The 19,634-nt window shown below is 43.5% G+C and overlaps 1 protein-coding gene across 4 annotated transcripts in view; it reads left to right on the top strand.

Moving 5' to 3' along the window:
* Positions 1-2,183: 2,183 nt before the first annotated feature.
* PATJ (PATJ crumbs cell polarity complex component) overlaps positions 2,184-19,634 on the top strand; it is a 159,529-nt gene continuing 142,078 nt past the window's right edge. For 2 of the 4 annotated variants that reach the window (XM_075424348.1, XM_075424345.1), the window contains exons 1-9: positions 2,184-2,248; positions 7,013-7,254; positions 8,330-8,395; positions 8,478-8,644; positions 10,405-10,596; positions 11,965-12,104; positions 13,887-14,085; positions 15,748-15,876; positions 17,643-17,855. In XM_075424348.1, coding sequence (XP_075280463.1) covers positions 8,374-8,395; positions 8,478-8,644; positions 10,405-10,596; positions 11,965-12,104; positions 13,887-14,085; positions 15,748-15,876; positions 17,643-17,855 — 1,062 coding nt within the window. In that variant the 5' untranslated portion in view covers positions 2,184-2,248; positions 7,013-7,254; positions 8,330-8,373. Of the gene's footprint in view, positions 2,249-2,412; positions 2,484-6,304; positions 6,351-7,012; positions 7,255-8,329; positions 8,396-8,477; positions 8,645-10,404; positions 10,597-11,964; positions 12,105-13,886; positions 14,086-15,747; positions 15,877-17,642; positions 17,856-19,634 lie in introns of those variants that run through there. The other 2 variants (XM_075424347.1, XM_075424346.1) reach the window with 2 other exon arrangements.

The following is a 19,634-nucleotide window of genomic DNA, read 5'->3' as shown; positions in this document are numbered from 1 at the left end:
ACAGCCGCTCGAGAAGCCCTTCCTGAACAACAAGCGGGGCCGTAGAAACCGAAAAAGGCCGAAAGCAACTCCGAGATAGCGTTTCAGAGAACGCTGTCATTGCCCAGCCCCTTCTGGAAGTCTTTTGGGTTTATTGATTGGTATTTTGAATGAGTGGTGACTTGCACTCGAGCCTGTCGGTACCAACGAAAGGTTTGTTACGGTCCCAGATATGCAAAGATTCAGTAAAAACGTGGATTTAAAATGTGTGGATGGCTGACAAAGAGCTCAGCCAGGGATGAGAAATATTGCCATCTCGCAGCTTTTCGGGAGATTGGTGTCAACTCAGTTGGCAGTCTGGAGCCGAGCAGACAAAGTATGCAAATGAAAATTGATACTCCTTTCGGCGACTGGAAGAGAAAGGCCAGGGCCAGAGCGCGCGCCGTGATGCACTCGGCCCGCCGAGATCACGGCTGAGGTGCGCTGACGAGAAGAGTGCTTGGCTCTCCTGTCTGCGGTGCGTCCCTCGGATGGATAAATACACGGCTTGCTGTTCATCACTGTCACGGAAATTGTCACTTCTCACGAGCGCGACGCTAATTAAAATCGAAGAGCAAGGGCTGGGAAGTTAGGCATTATGAATTTTTAAAAAAGGAGGATGGAATGATATTTTCTTAGCATGTTGCATGCTCTAGTGCAACTCCTATTGCTTAGTAAACAAAACAGGCACTGGGAAAAGGCGAAATCAATCCAAAGTTATGCGGTGAAATTAATTGCCAAAACTTTTACAGTCTTTATGCAGCTAGCAGGGCTCTGTAACATCTGCTGCGAAGGAGCTAGTGAAACAGCGTAGCAGAATAAAAATGATTTTTTGGAGAGCTTCACTTGATGTTCTATGTGTGTGGACATACGCACCTTTAAAAAAAAAACTGAAAGCAGATGAATGTAGAGGTTCTGGAGATGGAAAGCACCTGCAGTTCCCCCAATTAACTTCAACTAAAATGATGCCTGTTGAGTATTTTGTGACTGGCAGCGAGAAAACTTTGCTTTCATTCCCTCCTCTTGAGTTGCTGCCGCAGGGACCTGGGCTCCAACTCCCCCCCCAAGCCACCCCAGCCAATGCGCCATAGGTAATGTGCCGTGTTCTGCATCGCTGTCCTGTAACTCCATCCCAGTCCCTGTCCCCCCGTGCCTTTCGCCATTCACAGAATCACAGATGTTCGGGGTTGGAAGGGACCTCTGTGGGTCACCCAGTCCAACCCCCCTGCTGAAGCAGGGTCACCTACAGCAGGCGGCACAGGACCTTGTTCAGCCAGGTCTGGAATATCTCCAGAGAAGGAGACACCACAACCTCCCTGGGCAGCCTGGGCCAGGGTTCTGTCACCCTCAGAGGGAAGAAGTTCTTCCTCATGGTCAGACGGAACTTCCCATGCTCCAGTTTGTGCCCGTTGCCCCTTGTCCTCTCGCTGGGCACTGCTGAAAAGAGCTTGGCCCCATCCTCCTGACACCCACCCTGCAGATATTTAGAGGCATTTCTAAGGTCCCCTCTCAGCCTTCTCTTCTCCAGGCTGAACAAGCCCAGCTCCCTCAGCCTCTCTTCGTAGGAGAGATGCTCCAGTCCCCTCCTCATCCTCAAAGCCCTCTTCTGGACTCTCTCCAGTAGTTCCTCATCTTTCCTGAACTGAGGAGCCCAGCACTGGACACGGTGCTCCCGATGGGGCCTCACCAGGGCATTCCCCTCTGTGGAAGCAGCAGGGGCTGTGCTGGCCGGCCCTTGGCGAGAATCTGAGTTCCAGAGGGCTCTGGGATCGCGTCTGGACGCCCACTGACTGCAAATCGGTACAAATAAAGCTTTTCTACGGAGTCTGCGCCTGCGTTCTGCCCTCGCTGGGGAGCTCGGTGGCCGTACTGATTTATGTCTTTTAGCTCTATGATTTATCAATATCAGGTCGGGAATCACCTGAGAACCGACCTGGCTCCGGAGCTCTGCATTCCCCAGCGCAGCTGCCGAGCGTCCCCGGGCCTCGGCCTGCGGGGCCCCGTCCGGAGCGGCGGCCCCCGCACCCTTCCCCCGCAGCACCGCACGGCCCCCTCGGCCGGAGGCGCGGGGCTCCCCGGCAGCGGGGCTTCCCCCGCAGGCCCCGGCGCCGCGCCCGCCCCGCGCCGGCGGGCTGCGGCCCGGCCGTCCCCCGGGAGGCGGCTCTCCCGCCGCGCCGCCCCGGCTTCCTGCGCCGCAGGTGAGGCGCGATCGCTTCCCGCTTCCGCCCAGGTGAGCGCCAGCGGCCATCGCGCCGCTCCGACCCTCCCGCAGGTACCCCGCAGCGGGGAGCCCCGCGCCCGGCCCCGGTCCCGCTCCGCAGCGGCCCCGCAACCCCCCCCCCCCAGCTCCGCAGCGCTGCCGCGGGGCCGGCGTGCCCTGAGGGGAGGCCTGGCCGCTCTCGACGCCGCGGGGGCGGCTGTGCGGCAGGTGGGGTCAGCTTGGCGTGAGGGCTCGTCCGGAGGAGGTAATTCCCTCTGCGGAGTGGCTAGGGCTGGGGGCCGGCCATGGCGTGGAGCCTCGGAGGAGCGTGTCCCACCGTCTCCTTGCTGCGTGGTGCGTGGCTCGGTGCTGGTCAGGATCCCGGCCTGCCCGTGGCTGGGCTCTCCCGCCGCGGGACCCCGTTAGGCTTCGTGCAGCGGGGTGGCGGCGGCTGCCTCACGGCCCGGTGGAGGCCGGGGAGAGCGGCGGGGCTCCCAGCGCGGAGCAGGGGTCGGCTCGGCCTCGTGGCGTGCGGTGCCCGTCGCTCGGAGGGGCTGGGGCCGGACTCTGCTCAGTGGGGCCCAGCGACAGGACAAGGGGCAATGGGCACAAACTGGAGCATGGGAAGTTCCAGCTGAACATGAGGAAGAACTTCTTCCCTCTGAGGGTGACGGAGCCCTGGCCCAGGCTGCCCAGGGAGGCTGTGGAGTCTCCTTCTCTGGAGATGTTCAAGACCCGCCTGGACAAGGTCCTGTGCAGACTGCTGTAGGTGACCCTGCTTTGGCAGGAGGGTTGGACTAGATGACCCACAGAGGGCCCTTCCAACCCTTGCCATTCTGTGATTCTGTGACGAGGAGGGGACGCGCTAGGGAGGGAACACACTGTTTGCAACCTTTTCCGTCAGTGCTGGTTGATCCACAGGTTCTTAAATAAGCAGGTGGGTTTTTTTCCTTTATTTAGGGGTTGATTAATAGGAAAATGGTTCTTTTGCATTCCTTGTAAATTTTTGACACTTATAAATTCCGCATGGTTCCAGGTCTAACAATTCTTCCCCATGAAGTGATGTGTTAATCATGTACGCTGTCATCATAGTAATTCTAGGATTTATTGGCTGATTTCAGTAGAACGTGACAATACTGAGATCTCAGAAACGAGTTTTCCTCAGGCTTTGTGAGAACCACGTTATTGCTCCACGGAGAATGGCTTCGGCATGAGCTCACCCTGCTATTAGACATCAGAGAACCAACACCGGTGCGGCACTATAGGCTGAAGTCCGCAGGAATTCTGGTTCTGCGTGTCAGAAGTTAGCATGCCTCGAGAGTGAGTAAGGCTCCTCTCGATCTGCGTGGAGGCGGGTAATCGCAGGTGCAGAGGTGTGGGGTTTTTTGCTTTCCTCCTCTTGCAGGCCCTGATCGTATGGAACAACAGGACACGCTCAGTTTACCCATGGAGTAGTTTTGTTATATTTAACAATATTTAGCTTTGCCCTGCTTTTCCCAGGAGATGCGTGGTGTGTTTGCGTTCAGGGACGCGCGGCACTGTTGGGTTGTTTCCTGCTTTCAGGTGCCTGGAGCAGTCAGCACGCGCTCTGCAGCACTTTTTATAAATACTGCAGCATTACACAGAACAGCAGGTTGTGGTGGTTTCGTCTGAAAGGTTTGTGTGTGCTAAGCTTGCTTGGACTGAGTTCTTCTATATGTTACCAGGATGGCAAACTGAGCATAACGTGTAGGACAGCAAAATATGTGTTAGAATAGTGTTTTTTCACAGTGCATAGTCGCTTGATGGCGTGTAAACAGTATAATTTTTAATGTCTGAAGTTACACGTGATGCTGTGTTAGGATTAAGAGCACCCTAACAAATGCTGTTTTCCCTTTCTTTTGCCTTTATCAAATTTTAAACTGTTTGGGCTGAAAGTTCCCAAGTGTGAGATCTCTCTGATGAGGAAGACGACGTGCGCGGTATCGGTCACTCCTGGTGACAGGGCCTGGAAACGTTACAAGCGCGTTGGGGCAGAAGGGCGCCTTTGGACTGGGACGTACCCTTGGCTGTGGCGTGGCAGGCGGCGCAGATCGGCTGTGCTAGAAGCTTTTGCAGAACAGCAGCAGTTGGCACTTGTGCGTCATGAAGGACTCCTGGGGCTTAATGTCCTAAAAGGTTGTGCCCGTGCTGAGCGGGGAGAGCCTCCCATGAGGGAGGACTTCCCTGCAGGCACGTCTCCTGGAAGGACACAGATTGTCAGAGGCCAAGTTGAAGGACGCAGGGCAGAAGCGGTTGTAGTTGTTAGGTGGGTGGGGAGAAACGGGCAGAAGAATCTCTGCAGGCTGAACCGTGTCCTCCTCCAGACCCCAGGAGGAAAACCCATGGTTTTGTCTTTCAGCAGCCCTTTGCGGCGGGCAGGTGTTTGTCACGGCCGCTGCCGGGGCTGTCGTGTCCCCTCCGGCTCTGCGATGTGCCGGGGTTGAACACCCCGTGTCTCCGTGCAAGTGGCAGGCGTCTGGCGGTGGGGGGTGATGGCAGTGGAAGACTTAAACCTTTCAGCTCTTCTGATGACCTCTGCTGGCATCAGCATGGGGGAATTCCTTTTTTTCTTAGTCTGCTTTTGAAGAAGATCCAAGCCTTAGGATTTCACAGAAAACCTTATGAAACTGTCCCGCTCCCTACGATGGGCTGAGTTCAGCTCTCAAAAGTGAAGACGGTAAAAACCCAGATGCATGCTGTGCTGGAGTGTGGGTTTTTTTCTGGTGTTAGAAAACACTAACCTTTCTGAAATTCATTATTTTCTCAATGATTTTACAGTTCTGTTGGGAGTTATGACATAAATTTTGAACTGGGGTTGGCACTTTTGTCTACCAATAAGATACGTAAGTGGCTGTAGGAATCGGAGAATGGAGCTAAGGAAGTTGAATGCGGAGCGGGTGAACAGATTTCAACAAGACAAACCAAAGTGTTTTGGATCACTCTTCAAAATTATCGCCTAGGAACGGACCTCCTCTTTTCACAGCTGTCTGTTGACACCCTGCTCGGAGGTAGCATTGGTGTTTGGAAATTGTTAAACGAGATGCGGTTTGGGCCCCTGAACACAGACAGCTCAGTAGTACGTGGAGTTGTGTGTTTCTCTGCTGCTCAAAAGCCGGTCTTAGAGACCTGTCCTCAGTTAGACATTACTTGAAAACTTTCAATTTCCAGGGATCCCCTCGCACCAGAAGGAGCTCTTTGAAATATAACACACCTTTTTTCTTCCCCCCCCTCTTTATGAAAGAAAGGAGAACAAAGAAATACTGAGGTTGGTTTTAACATTGCACCAAAAAAAAAAAATATATCATTAAAAACCATTGCAAGCTGGCTGGAGGCCAGCTTTGGTCACGAGGAATCCCAAAGTGCTGTGTAAACCTGAACTGTTACACCAACTGTACCTGAGGTCCACTTTGGCGTCCGCTGGCGCGGAGTGGTCTGCAGTGGCTCTTAGCAACGCTTTGGAGCAGCTCGAGCAGGAAGCTGAAACTTTCTTTAATCTTTTCTCCCCCCCCTCTTTTGCACCTCCTTCTCCAGGGAACTCTGCCTAGATGGAGCCTAGATTTCTTACCTACATTTTTCTCCTGAAATTTTTCTTTCCGGGATCTGTACGATCGTCGTAATTGCTATTGTTACACCCGCTGCAATGGAGAAAAGATTAATCTTGGAGACTGTCAGCGCGGCACTTTGAGGCTGCGTTTGAATGACGCAGGCTGTTTCTCATGGTGCAGTTTGCCAGCGCGGCCGAGCTGCTGGAACCGCTAGCTGCTGCTGCTGCGAGGTGTGGTCCCGCTCCCCTGGCACGTCCCGGCCCCCTCCTGCGCGCCAGTGCTGGCAGGCGAGAGCTAACTGGGCAGAAAGCTCACCCTACCAACACGTGAAGGTTTTATCTGTGTGTTTAGCTCCCTGTTCCAGCTCGCTGTGGGATCAGATGAATGAGTGCAAGCGCAGATGGAAAGGGAAGAGCAAAATGCGTGAAAGACGGCTGAAGAGCTGGACCAACCTCTTGGCCTCAGCTCTGGGATGGGCATGGTGTTGTCGAGTCGGCATTGTTTCCTGCCATGCTGGATTTCTCTTCTGGGTTTGATCTTTTCTTCACCCTACTGCTAGTCTAAAGGTGTTTCAAGCCACTTTTCCTCATAGGAGCTATTTTTCATCCCTTTCTGATGTTGGTTTGCTTGCTTTAGTGTTTTGGTTTTTTTTTTTCTCTTTTAACTGCTGATGTGAGGTAGAAAAACAGAGGCAGGAAGTGAATGGAGGGAAGTTAAATTGGGAAGAAAGAACAAATTTCCATATTCTTTGCCCTGTTTTGTTAAGATTCGTGCGAGATTTTCGTCGAGGAGGTTAAGTTTTGCCTTTTTGGTTTAGATGAAGTCTCAGGAATGTATAAGGAAATGGTATTTTCATCTGTTCTTCAGAATCAGATCTCAGCACAGAATCAAAGGCTGCTGTGCTCTTAGAAGTGTTTTATTTCAAATGGAAAAGAAAATAAAGCTGTAGCACTTACGAAAGTTCAGATGCATTCCTGAAAGTCTTTCAGGGGTTGTGTGGCTTTGCCTCTTCAACTCTTGCTATGAATTTGGTTTAAGATTACCTCCTAAATCCGTTAATAGTCGTGCAAAGCAACTCATTTTGCTTGGCCCTGGCTGAAAACCACGCAAACCCACCGAGTTCTGCAGGAATTCCTCCAGGAGCCAAACTTGCTCAGATACGGTAAAGGGTGCATAAATCTGAAACTGTGGTTTCTGACACACCTCCACCTTTTTTTTTTTTCATTAGGTAAATCAGCGTAATCTGACTCTTCAGGAGAAGAGAAGCTATTGGCCTGCATAATTAATATTTCCTTAAATATAACAGTGTCCTCCCGGAACTCAAGACATCTTCAGTAAGCACAGACAGCGTCAGAGGCAGAGGTGAAATCAGAGGATCCTGCTGGGAGACTGCTTCTGGCATGTACTTACCCTGGTGTTACATTCGGATGCACAGGACCCTTTCTACTCTTGAATTGCTTAATTAAAAAAGTAAATACAGAGCTATCTTTATATACATATATATGGCTTTCTTTTTTTCCAAAATGCTCACAAATATATTATTCTGAAATTACAGTAGAGTTAAAATTACGTAAACTGTGCTATTAAATGGCAGACTTCTTTCAGAGGAGCTTGTACTAAGCGAAGAATTCTTGCTTTTTGTGTACATTTTGGTATAACTGCCTTGATAGATTTCAGAATGACAGGCTCTACATCAATGTAATAACATGTAAATTTATCATTGCTGCTAATTGCAAGTCTGTTGTTTTTATGCTGCCATGTAGGCCTCAGCCCCAGTTGGAGACCTGTTCTATTTGGCACTGTAGAGTAGTGTGATAAAAGATATTCTGCTTCTTAGAAGCTTGTCATGTACATAGAAAAGAGAAAGGCAAGCTCACGCAGGAGAAGAGAACGGGCTTCTTTCACCTGTTCAGCTCTGGGGCTGCGATTAGAGCTGACCTCCCTTAGGAACATGTTGGAATAGGGATTGGTTTCGCCAGTTTTGGGCCTTAATGCTGTGCTGTCTCATGAGCGCAGGGAACTTCATTGTTTTATAGGGAGATGCCAGGTTTCACCTACGTTGCCATGCAGCAGGGCTGAGCTACCGTGATAAGAATGCTGTCTACAAATAATTAATCGGGTGGAAAGTATCTTCTAAATAATAGGAAGGTTTAAACTGTATGTATATTTGAAAAGATTACAACTTTAATGTCCATATTCAAAATAATTTTGTTGAACGTAGCAGTGTCACAGTTTTCTTGGCCAATGTTTGTTTTTACAGCCTGCATTTTCACCCATATTTGAAGGAGTTGTTCATATTCCTTCCTGTGTGTAAAAAGGAAAAGCACACAGAACAGGGAAGGATTTTTGGATGTGCTGAGGCTGCAGTGCAACTAGCTTTACTGAGAGCTTTGTTTGAATACCTGGGGTAAACAACAGAGGATAATAGTATTTTTTATGAAGTTTGTTATAGTTAGCTTTGTGTTTTACTATTGCATTTATTGACTGTGTATCTGTTAGCATTCTGCTCGGATATATATTTTATTAACTGATTATTTTTTTGAAGTCTCATCTAGATTGTTCTGAGTAATTCCAAAACTACCCTTCAACATGCCTGAAAATCCTGCTGCAGGTATGTAGTCTGGAAGTGATAACTTTTGTTAAGCAGTGAGAAATGAAGCTCCATTCCTCACATGTGCTGCTTTGTGGTGCAGATAAACAGCAGGTGCTGCAGATCCTTGATCGACTGCAAGCAAAACTGCGTGAGAAAAGAGATTCCCAACATAATGAAAACCTGACTGTTTTGCGTAACACACTCAGGAGCCCTTTGTTCAACCAGATACTGACCCTCCAGCAATCCATCAAGCAACTGAAGGAACAAGTGAGTGTAAAATTGCAGTTGTTGGTGTGATGATAATGTTGTTTCACAAATGGAGTTTGTTACCCAGTGTGGTATGCCTATTTGTGTAATGCTGAGTTCAACAGACCACAATAACTATAGCGATCTTGGAACTCAAAACACGGTGTGTAGGTGTGTGTTAATGAGGGCGCTCTCATTAATAGGCTGTAACTTGATGTGAGTGAACGGTGGGCAATTTTGGCTGGTCAAGCTAGTTTCTACAGAGTCACTACTGAAAAGAGAAGTGGTATTGCAACAGGTCATGGGGCAGTGTCATTTTGAACGGGAGGCAGAAGAGGCAGGCGTTGAGAACCACATCAGTCGGAGAAAAGCATCTGCAAAAGATATCAGCTCTAGTACTTTGAGTTCTGAACACAGTTGGAAGTGGGAGCCTTTGTTTTTCACAGAAGCTAAATACGGTTTATCAGCTAACTGGCAGCATCTTTTCTCCTTAAAAGACGTCATCACTTAGTTCCTGCTGACTTGTACAAGAATGGTTAACCTGTTCTGGGAAATAAAATCTAGAAAACCACCCCTGAAGATTTGTCAAGCTCTGATGCGGACATACCCAAGCTAGGTTTACAACGACTTGGCTCCAGCAGTGGAAGGAGAGTGTGTGGCTGGGTTTAGAACGCCGACTGACACCTAGATCTTGTGGACACGGGCGACAGTGACGCATCTGCATGAACAGGTCTCACCATGCAGTTAGCAGAGTCAGGCATGCAAACTTAAAATCAGGGACCAGCTTGGCGTCTCCTCAGCAGCAGCGATCCCTGTCTCTGCTGTTACTGCACCTGCCCAGCTGCCGGTACAGAGGGTGGGCGTCAGGGGGACCAGGCCACCTTGCTGTCATTGCCAGGTGGATTGCCAGGTGGCATGGTAGTGGTTGTGCCATTCATTCTCCCTTCTTCCCGCGTTCACAAAGATGCTGTATCTGCTGCTGTTCCTTCATTCCAAAGCTTGGATGCATGCCTGCAAGTTATTAAAAACCTATGAAAATGCAAATATATCTAAGGTCATGCTTTGTGACTGTAGCATAATAGATTTTATACCCAGAATGTTCAGAATTATCATATCTAGAAAACTTTGTTTTTCTTGAAGTTCTTTTTAACCATGTCCCTCATGAGCAGTTTCATTCAGGATGTGATTTTTGAGTTTGGTGTGTCGCACTGGGAATATTTCTGCATTTCTTCATTATCTGTCAGGGCTAGACAGTTCTAGCAATGTTAACATGTTCAATGGTAGTTTGTACCCTAGGCTGTCTCTGGGGAGCAGATAATAGAGACCAGGCCTTTGGCTCCCGAGTGACTAAGCAACACTTAAAAAAATTTGGATTCTTGGGCCAAAATTGTCTAGGTTTGCATGAGAGTTGCAACAGTGCTTGAGTGCCTCTAATGTTGCTTTTGCGTGTGTTGTTTCTGGAATATCGGGGTGAAAAGAGGATAAAGGGCATGGGCAGGGAAGCAGAATGAAGGAAAAGGAGAAAATGAGTGGAGCAGAAACACAGCTGAAACATTCAGGGAGCTTTTCCTTCTGAAAAACAGTTTAAACTTGATATGGTAGCTTGGTTATAGCATATCTGCTAACATTACCTAATTTATACAGGTAGGTATATTTGTGTGAATAGGCGTATATGAACACATGTATTCTTGCTTCTTTGGCAGCCTTCACACAAGAAGATATGTGGGAATCTCTTCTTTTGTTTTTAATAGTTTTTCTGCATCTTTGTTCGCTTTCCACAGCTCAATTACATGCCTCCTGACCGTTCGGTAGATTTTGATTTTACTAAGAGAGGGCTGCTGGTGTTTGCTGACAAATCAGTTGCTGCTGGGAGCGTGCATACGCTTGGCAGTTCACCTGAACCCACCGCATCTCCCTTTGCTCCAAACCCGGGAGTTAATGAATTTAACAGAATCATTCAACAGATGGCAAAGGTAAGGCTCTCAGGTTTAGTGAACCAGATTTACTTTTCTTTAGTGTCAGACATCTTCTTGCGTGCGTTTGGAGTACATTTTCAAACATGCTCTTGTGTTGTGTAACTGGGAGTGTGGTGCCTCCTAGGCAGCAAGAGAATAGAAGTGCTGAGGGTGACTTTTCCCAGTGAAAGATAGTAGCAGCAATGGAAAGTGGTTTGGTGGTGGTTTAGTGTTTTTTATTTTCTTTGCCATTTTTTTGGTCTTGCTTTCTACCAAACAAACCAATGTAGAAAACAAATTTCAGTTGCCAGAAAAGTTTTTTGATATATGATGACACTTGACTGAAAATGAGCGTTTTCTGCAGAAACTTGTTTTAATAGGGAGACTTGTTTTGTCAATTACATTTTAAATTGGAAATGTACCGACTTTGTTAGTATATGAACAGTGCAAATGATTAAAAGAACTGGTATGTAATAATTCATTTAACTCTTCATTTAGTATGTCTTAACTTGGCCAGACAGACGCTGATTTCATCAACGTGTGATGTAGCATGTACCAGATGCTTATGGAAGTTGTACAGGTGCAGACATCCACGCATGTGGGATTGGCATTTATACCACAAATGTATTGTTCTGTGTTACTTTGAACCGTTAATTTAATTGGTTAGTCATACCTTTCTATATTAAGTAACTGTTGCTAATTGACTACCTTAATGTAGCGGTAATATTTTGAGCATAACTCTTCTCATTACTGTGTCATTAACTCATCAGATATAAGATTTAGCAGTAAAGACTGCACATTATTTTGGATAAAACAGCTGTGATAGCAGTGCATTCTTTAAGTAATATTTTGCAGTAAACAACCCCAGAAATCTTGTATTAGAACTGAAAAGCAGGCAGGCACAAAAGCAAACTTTCTTTAGTGTAAAGTGTGAAGTTGCAGGGAGGGGAAGGAAATTAATGTCTTTTTATAAAAGCTGCAATCTTTTGAACGCACACCTAAAAATCAGCATTAAAAGCAAGGGAAGCCAAAAGACAAGTAATGTAGTTTAGCTATGCAGCATTTCCAGAAATCCCAAATATATTGCTCTAGACAGCACTTCGTTCATAGTTTTCATCCAGTTTGGAATTCATCTCATAATGTGAATGAAGTGTGAAAGCAGCTCTTAAATTCCCTGAGGTTTCAGAACCTCAGAGTGCTTGCATATCCAATACTCTGCTATATTAAAAATAATAAATGGAGGAGCTTTTATAGAAATAACATATTCAGTATTTTGCCTTTGTTTAGTCTTAGGAGGAGAACAATTCTCCCGGTGTTCATAAATTTTAAACTAGCTCATTCTATTGCCTTAAAATTTAGTAAATCAATTTTTTTCTGTTTTATTAGGGGAGACAAATAGAATCAATAAAGATTGAAAAGCCTTCTGTTGGAGGTCTTGGATTTAGTGTGGTTGCCCTTAAAAATCACAGCTTGGGAGAAGTTGGTATCTTTGTCAAGGAAGTCCAGCCAGGAAGTATAGCTGACAGGTGAGATCTTTATAATCATATTGGAAAATTGCAGTATTTCCATGAAGGGAAAAGTCACGACTTTCACGTTGAGAACTCTATCAGACTAACATGTTTGTCTGGGTTGTGTGGTGGGGTATTTTGTCAGTGGTATCCTGAATTCTGGCTTTTCAACTAAATGGACTCATGTTTTGAGGATCAGATTTTTAGATGAGTTTTAAATATCTGAGCCATTCATAAATGGAATTTCCAGAAATCATGACTCACTTAAGAAAATCTTGAGTCCTGATTAAAAAACAAAAGGAAACTCAGAAAAGAATACAAGGAAAATAAAAATTCGTCTCCATTTGAATTTTTATGCATTGTGTCCCTGAAAGATTTTTTTATTTTCCCCTTGTTTCTATATTTATGTGCCTATGACAATGCCCTATTTATAGTTGGTTTTACTGTTTGTTTCCTGTGTAAATATAGATCCAGTCCTCCCAACAGATCCCTGCACAGATGTCATCACAGAATCAAGGCTTCAGGCAGTTTCTCCCCGTATTGTCTGTGGGTTTTCACCCAACAACAAAAGACAGCAATCCTTTAAAAATAAAATGCGATTGTAAAACCACAAGAGTTGGCATGAGACAAATGCAGTGCTTAGAATTATGTTTCAAGAAAATGTGTCTAGATTTCAAGTCATTGGTGTCACTTTTTAAATAACACATGTCAGGAAGTGCCAACACAGGATGACAAAAAGAGTGGGGAGAGGTTGGAATGATAATGGCTATGGGCCCACAGAGAACACACCAGAGAACACTTAAAGAAAAGCACATTAGGCTCTTTCAAAGTGGAGACAGATGGACTGATCCGGATGTCAAAGGAGGGTGAATATCTCACTTTAGGATTTGATGACCTGCTGCTCACTTTCTTTGATGAGAGAATCTAAAATATGGTTAGTGCTCGAAGGAAGTGATTTCTGGGAAACATCTTAAACATCGCATGGTAAAAAGGAAGTTTAAAATGCATTAGTTAAGATGTGCAGTTATATTGTTTTGGAGTTTATAAATTTCCCCAGCATGCTTCCCATTTTGCTTCTGAGACAAGATCTCCTGGAGACTTTTTTTGGATTCCTACAGAGCTTTGAAGACAGTGTCTGTCTATATAACAGTTTGGTCTCATGCTCAGAATGAATATTTAACAAAGGAGATGAGTGATGGTTTGTCTCTTGTCACAAATCTAAATTCATCACCAGGGTGAATTAACTCTGAAATTTATATTATCTTAAGGTATTAGTTGAACTGTGTACTGCTCAAAGAAAGTTTGATGTCTGAAGTTTGATACTGTAAATTCTGAGTAAAATATAAATATGCAGCTCATCGATCTTTAGATTAAATAATGATACAAAACAATATCATAGCCTGAGTTGTGGCTACTTAGAGATAGTATAACATAGAGCTAAACATAATGAAGAATAGTTCCTAGTTCATTGCGTAACTACAAAGAATATTTTTTTTCTTCTGCCGTGTAATTCAATATCATCTAGAAAGGATGAGGGGATTTCATTGAATTTTGAATAGAAGCAAAGGAAAAAATTCAGCAAATTTCTGTACCGTGATAAATATGGCTGGGCAGTTCAGTACAGTGTGGATTGCACGTAGTTTGTGTGTTGGTGAAGACAGTCTAATAAGCAGATTTTTTGAATATATAAATATTTAACCTTGCATAACTGTGTATTTTGCATCTTCGTATTTAAAGTACACAAGCCTGTTGTGAAATCACTATGCTGCATTTTAAAATTTCTTTTAATGTTTTGTCAAGGGATCAAAGACTAAAGGAAAATGACCACATACTGGCCATTAATTGCACCCCATTGGATCAGAACATTTCCCATCAGCACGCTATTGCCCTCCTCCAGCAATCCACAGGATCTCTACATCTGGTTGTTGCTAGGGAGCCAGTTCAAGGAAACAGCAGAACTTCGGCTGTCTTATTAAGTGATATAAATCCACCTGAGACTGTGAGTTGTTGTAATACTGTCAAAATCAGATTTTGAACTATGCTGGATATTTTTTTTGTGGTTGTAAGTGTTTGTGTTAGCAAGCTTTACGTATAGGGATTTTTTTCTTTAATCAGATTTTATATGTCATGACATTTCATTTAGACTGATCATGCAGTAAGTATAAGGCTTCCACTGCAAAGCTGCATGAAGTTGTTATAAAATAGATCCTGGGTTTTTATGGGCTAGCAGAAGCTTTAGTAGATGAACATACTTCTTAGCAGCAGGGTCTGTTCAGCATAGGCTGGGTAAAGCATTTTACGAGTATACCCAGCTGAAACCTACTTGTGCTCAGCAATTAAGGGTGCTCTGATTACATCTTAAAAGAGTGTAAACATAACCTATCATGAGCACTGCTTGAAATATCCTGAGCAATTTAAACTGCTCCAAACAAAAAGCTTTGTCTTTGTTTTAAAAACGAACAAAAAGTATCTGTTAAAGAAGCTCTCAATCCCTGTTCATTTATCAGGGGTTTTTTTAATCTGCAAATTTCATTGATTGTGAACCCTTTTGTTTTCTTGAACAAGGAGAGATTGTCACTGGGACGTGTAATAAGCTAGGGCTGAACTTCCATCTGTGTTCAGACCATATGGTCCAGGTGGCTTCACTGAATTTGGTTGAACTGCACACCTAAATCCAAGGTTTGCAATATTGGAATCTTAATTTATTGTGCTAGTAGGTTTTGATGAAAATCTGGTTAAGAGCAGCGCTTTTCCTTATTCTCAGTAATTATTTCCCTCATGATTATTACAGAGCTAGTGAAATCTGAAGGTTTTAGTGGATAATCAATATTGTTTATTGCACTGAAAATTTTAAAGAATTAAACTTTAACTGCTTTTTCATTGAAAGATCTGCACTGAGCAGACTAACAAAATAAAATACAAATATATATCTCTACAGGGGGTCTTTAAACTTCTTTTATGATATTTAACTGGCTTTGGCAAAGACTTTCAGTGCACTAATAAATCCTTTCTTCACAGAAGACTTAAATCTGCCTACTTTGCTCCATTTTTGTTTCTATGAGATATTAATCTGACAGAAACATTGGCTGGGTTTGGGTTGCTTAACAGCTTTGTTATTTTCAGATTGTCTTGTAGAACATAAGGTCGTGGTACAGTGTAGCTTAGAAACATGCTTCCAATTCAGTATGGCAGAATATTGTACCGCGCTGTTAATTCAGCATGTACTGGTGGTGTTTAGAGTGTATAAGTGAAATAACAGAAATAAGAATTTGGGCAATGCTAAGTGAAAGCTAGGCCAGTGCAAGCTCCTTGCCTCTGTTTTTCTCTGTTGTTTGCAGTGTTCTTGATTTATGAAAAACTAAAAGGATAGTTTTCATTTTGGCAAGAAAATCTTAAAATTGCTTTTTCTGAGTCAAGCTTTTTCCTAGTATCCTGTGATCCTGAAAGTGAAGGACAAAATGTATGTTTAAAAACAGATGAGAAATCCCACTGTGTATTTGTAAGGAAATGAAGCTCACTGAACAAGATCCAACAGATCTCCAATATGTGGGGTAGAGAAAGAAAATTGCTCTGATTAATTCACGTCATTCCTGGTACATGTGAAAGCGAGAAACATTAATGATCGACTGAAATGAGAATCTCCTGTTTTTATTAATTGCAGATTCACTGGGGCCATGTTGAAGACGTTGAGCTGATTAACGATGGTTCAGGATTAGGCTTTGGAATTGTAGGAGGAAAGTCGAGTGGAGTAGTTGTAAGAACAATTGTTCCTGGGGGATTAGCAGATCGGGTAATTTGTTATATTATGTCACTTCTTGTTTGATTGTAAAGTATAATTAACTGGTTTTGACAGTCTTAAAATAAACTAATATACTTAAAAGGAACCTGATAGCATCAAAGTCTGAATGCCAACATATGCTTTATAAATAAAAATGTTGAAGGTATGATTGTTGAAAAAGTCACCACCTGATATGAATTAAGTTGTTTCTCAGGCATGCTTTGGCTTTTATAACATTGTTGAATGTGAATTCCAAAAAGTTGTCTAACCTTCTAATATTTTCAGTACTTTTGATATTTTCAGCCTTTGGTCGGTCTGAGGGAGGACAAATACTCTTAATGGATTTGCACATCCTCTGTAGAACTTGGTACATTTGGCAATGTCTATAGGGACAAAGTCTCTAAACGAGTTGTCAGGCAAGACAGTCTGCCCTATTGAAGTAATTGCATTGCAAGATGTATTTTATAGATTGGAGATGTCCTGGTTTTAGTGGGTTTCGTTTTAGAGGGGTTGTGATCCCTGCCTTGCAGCCTGACCAGTTCAGGGAGGCGCTTAGGGCTGATGCAAAGCCTTTTGAAATTATGGCTGCCTTTTAAAGTTGCATGGGTATCGTTTGCAACCTGTGATTGCTAGTCTTTAAAGACTCAGTGCTAGGTGTTGCTACATTTCAGGAGTAGAACATGTGCAATAGCAAACAGATTTGGATATTTAGTGTGAATTTGGTGACAACAAGTTACAATATTTGAGGTCTGCAACCCATGCAGACAAGATCCAGTAACACACAAAAGAGAGAAGCTAAGGTATTTCCTCTGGTATAGGATGGAAATGAAAACTGGAGGTTCGGGGACTTTACCAGAAAATGTTGGCTTTTGCTTGGCTGCCTCCCTCTGAACCTGTCATGTATAAACAAGTATTTTTTAATTACTGTGTAACACCTGTTTTGCTGTAAGGATTAAAGTGTTTTGGCTACAAATGAATCATGTAAGTTAAGAACTCACCACATCATTCTCAGCTGAATGAGACATCATTAAGAACATATGAAATAATGAGCACATATACATGTTAAATTTGGATGAGTTTGTAAATGAGTTTGAGTTAGTTCTGGGAATAACTCCACTATGATTACTGTATAAATCAATGCACCTAAGGTGCTGGAGCTGTACTGATCAATACCAGCTGAGGATTTGGTCCTATGAATGCTTGCTTATAATAGAAATGATGATGGAGGTCATGAATCATAATTATCATGTAAAAAATGATTTGTGTGGAGTCTTGTTACCTTCGGTGGATTTACTTGCTTGAGTTGGAGCTGAGCATATGAGAAAAGAATTGCCAGGCTAATATATACGAAAGGCTCTAAAAGTCTTAAATCAAAATGCTGTGCTTTTTATTCTAGCCCCTCTCCGATGAGGAACATTCTGTGAAACAGCAATACATAACAACCTGTGAGATTATACATTATTGCTGTCTGTTTTCTCCTAAATGAGAAAATTAACTACTTTCTTAGGAACGGTGCCATTCAACTTTTGTGTGTCTTATTTAGTTTTGGAAAGGTTGATTTACCACTGTTAACTACTGTGGAAAAGACAGTGCACGACTGTGCAAACGCTTCCTTGAATTATTTAGTGTGTTGCTGTGGTGGTGGATTTTATGGTATTTTCTTGCATTGGCCCTCATGGCCATGAAGATGCTTGTACATAGTTTCAATATGGTAATGGAAAAGATATTTTATGTATAGACTGGAAACATTTTTTTTGGAATTTTATTTATGTTTGAAGGATGGGAGACTCCGGACAGGAGATCACATCTTACAGATTGGAGGGACCAATGTGCAAGGAATGACCAGTGAACAAGTTGCCCAAGTGCTGAGAAACTGTGGGAATTCTGTGAGGATGATCGTTGCAAGAGACCCAGTGTGTGAAATTGTGGAGACTCCACCAGCTCCTGTGAGCTGGCCAGTCAGTACGTTACCTTCCTTTCAAAATGGAAATGTAAGTATCTGGTGTATACTTGCAACATTTTGAAGTATGTTTGTGGCTTGCGATCAGAAAGCAGGAGGACAACAGAGCATTCTTGAGACCTAAAGTGCTTCTCCTCTTCTGAGTTTCCAGATATCATATGCGTGCATTTAAGTGGTCGTTATTCTATCCCTTCCTTCTATAATTTTTCCCTTTTTCCTGTGTGTTACTAATACCTATAATCTTGAGATCGGAATGACCAGCTTTACAGAATTTATTTCAGAGTGGGTAATTCAATTATCAAGACCATAAACGTTATCGATAAATGGTACTTTTAGTTCTCCCTCTTAGCTCATTACATTTTTGCTAATCAATCATTTCTAAGTGGATTTAAACCTTGACTGTGAATTTTCCTAGTCTGAAATCCGGAGCGCTATGGCCACACCAGAATTATTCAGCACTATCATCTTTTTATGAAACATAAGTGTAATGTTTTCATAGTCTACGCTACTGTCTGTGATAGGAAATATATCTAAAAATTTTGAAACTTGTTTTAGCAAATCTTATCATGGTCATATCAAAGTCTCTTGTTTTTGAAGTCATTCTTTTCAGTTTTGAGTAATTAAAATCAACAAATGCTACACTAAGTGTACAGTAGGTCTTGAAACATAAACAAAGCTGTGCTTGTGTACCATCTGCTACTACTGTGCTGCTTAGATTTAGGTGTAGAATCTGAGTAGCCTTTTCTTTCCTGTCTAGTTTCTTGAATATGAGTGACAAGAGCTATTTTTTTGAAGCACCATTTTTCAAGGTCAATCTAGCAGTCGCATTGTTACAAACTCACCTCCTCGCTTACTGGGCGTAGTCGCTGCAACGGCAGCCGTTAGCTTTGTGCCTTGTGTCCCTCTGGAAGACTCCTGTGGCTGAAGCTGTCGGTGAAGTATTCTGGGTCCTTCTCAAGCTCCTCTTCTCAGAAGAGGGTTTGGTGTAGCAGGAAGGGTGAGTGGCAGAGAGATGGGAGGGCGTAATCTATGTGCATTAGGTTGGAATCTTTAAAAGTGGGCTCTGGAAAAAGGTTTTCCTAGAGAATCAGTGTTGGTATGAAGGACTTCTTTTCTGGCTGTATCGTATTTTCCAAGGCCTGTATTAGGAAAAAATAACATAGTCCTTATTTTGTTTCCTCTATGAAGTACTATTTTTTCTTTCTTCCCTGCTTCAAAGGCGGGCCTGTTTGTCACTAATCGTCCGCGAGCATTGTAGATGCTGCACCCTTTGTAAAATGTTATGCCATCTGGATGTCTTTTCAGTGTCCTCCTTATTCCTGCTATGTAGTTTAGGGGGGAAAAGCAATCACGTAGCAACTTCATCTACTTTTTTCTGAACGTCGTCTATCGTTTTCTGAACTAAATAGTGCCTTCATATTTAGATTTGAAGAAACTCCTCTTTCTAGTGTTGAGAGATTTGCTCAAGTCAAGAAGAGTGGCTAATCTGAATGTATTTATTGATTTAATGATGATTTTAATGGTCCACCTTTCAATTTGCATCTGATCTACAACAGAACTTTTTCCTATAATCTAATTTCTCTCTGTTTTTTGAGTACTTTCGCTAGCTGTGAGCTTTGGAATAGAAAATATTTTCCCTTTCTTTTTTGCAAACCAGCAGAAAGGCATTTTTAATATATGGTCATTTTTTTCAGTTTTATATTAATACTTGATTTCCTTTAAATTTCCTGTAGTAGAGAATAACTGAAACTACTTACTTCTGTGCGTGGGCACAGGAAAACAGTCGTATTATCTGTACTCTCCAAGATCC

Source organism: Opisthocomus hoazin, chromosome 6 (genome assembly GCF_030867145.1).
Source record: "Opisthocomus hoazin isolate bOpiHoa1 chromosome 6, bOpiHoa1.hap1, whole genome shotgun sequence".
Lineage (NCBI taxonomy): Eukaryota > Metazoa > Chordata > Aves > Opisthocomiformes > Opisthocomidae > Opisthocomus > Opisthocomus hoazin.
Note: the sequence above shows the minus strand (reverse complement) of the source record. Positions and strands in the feature narration are given on the sequence as shown.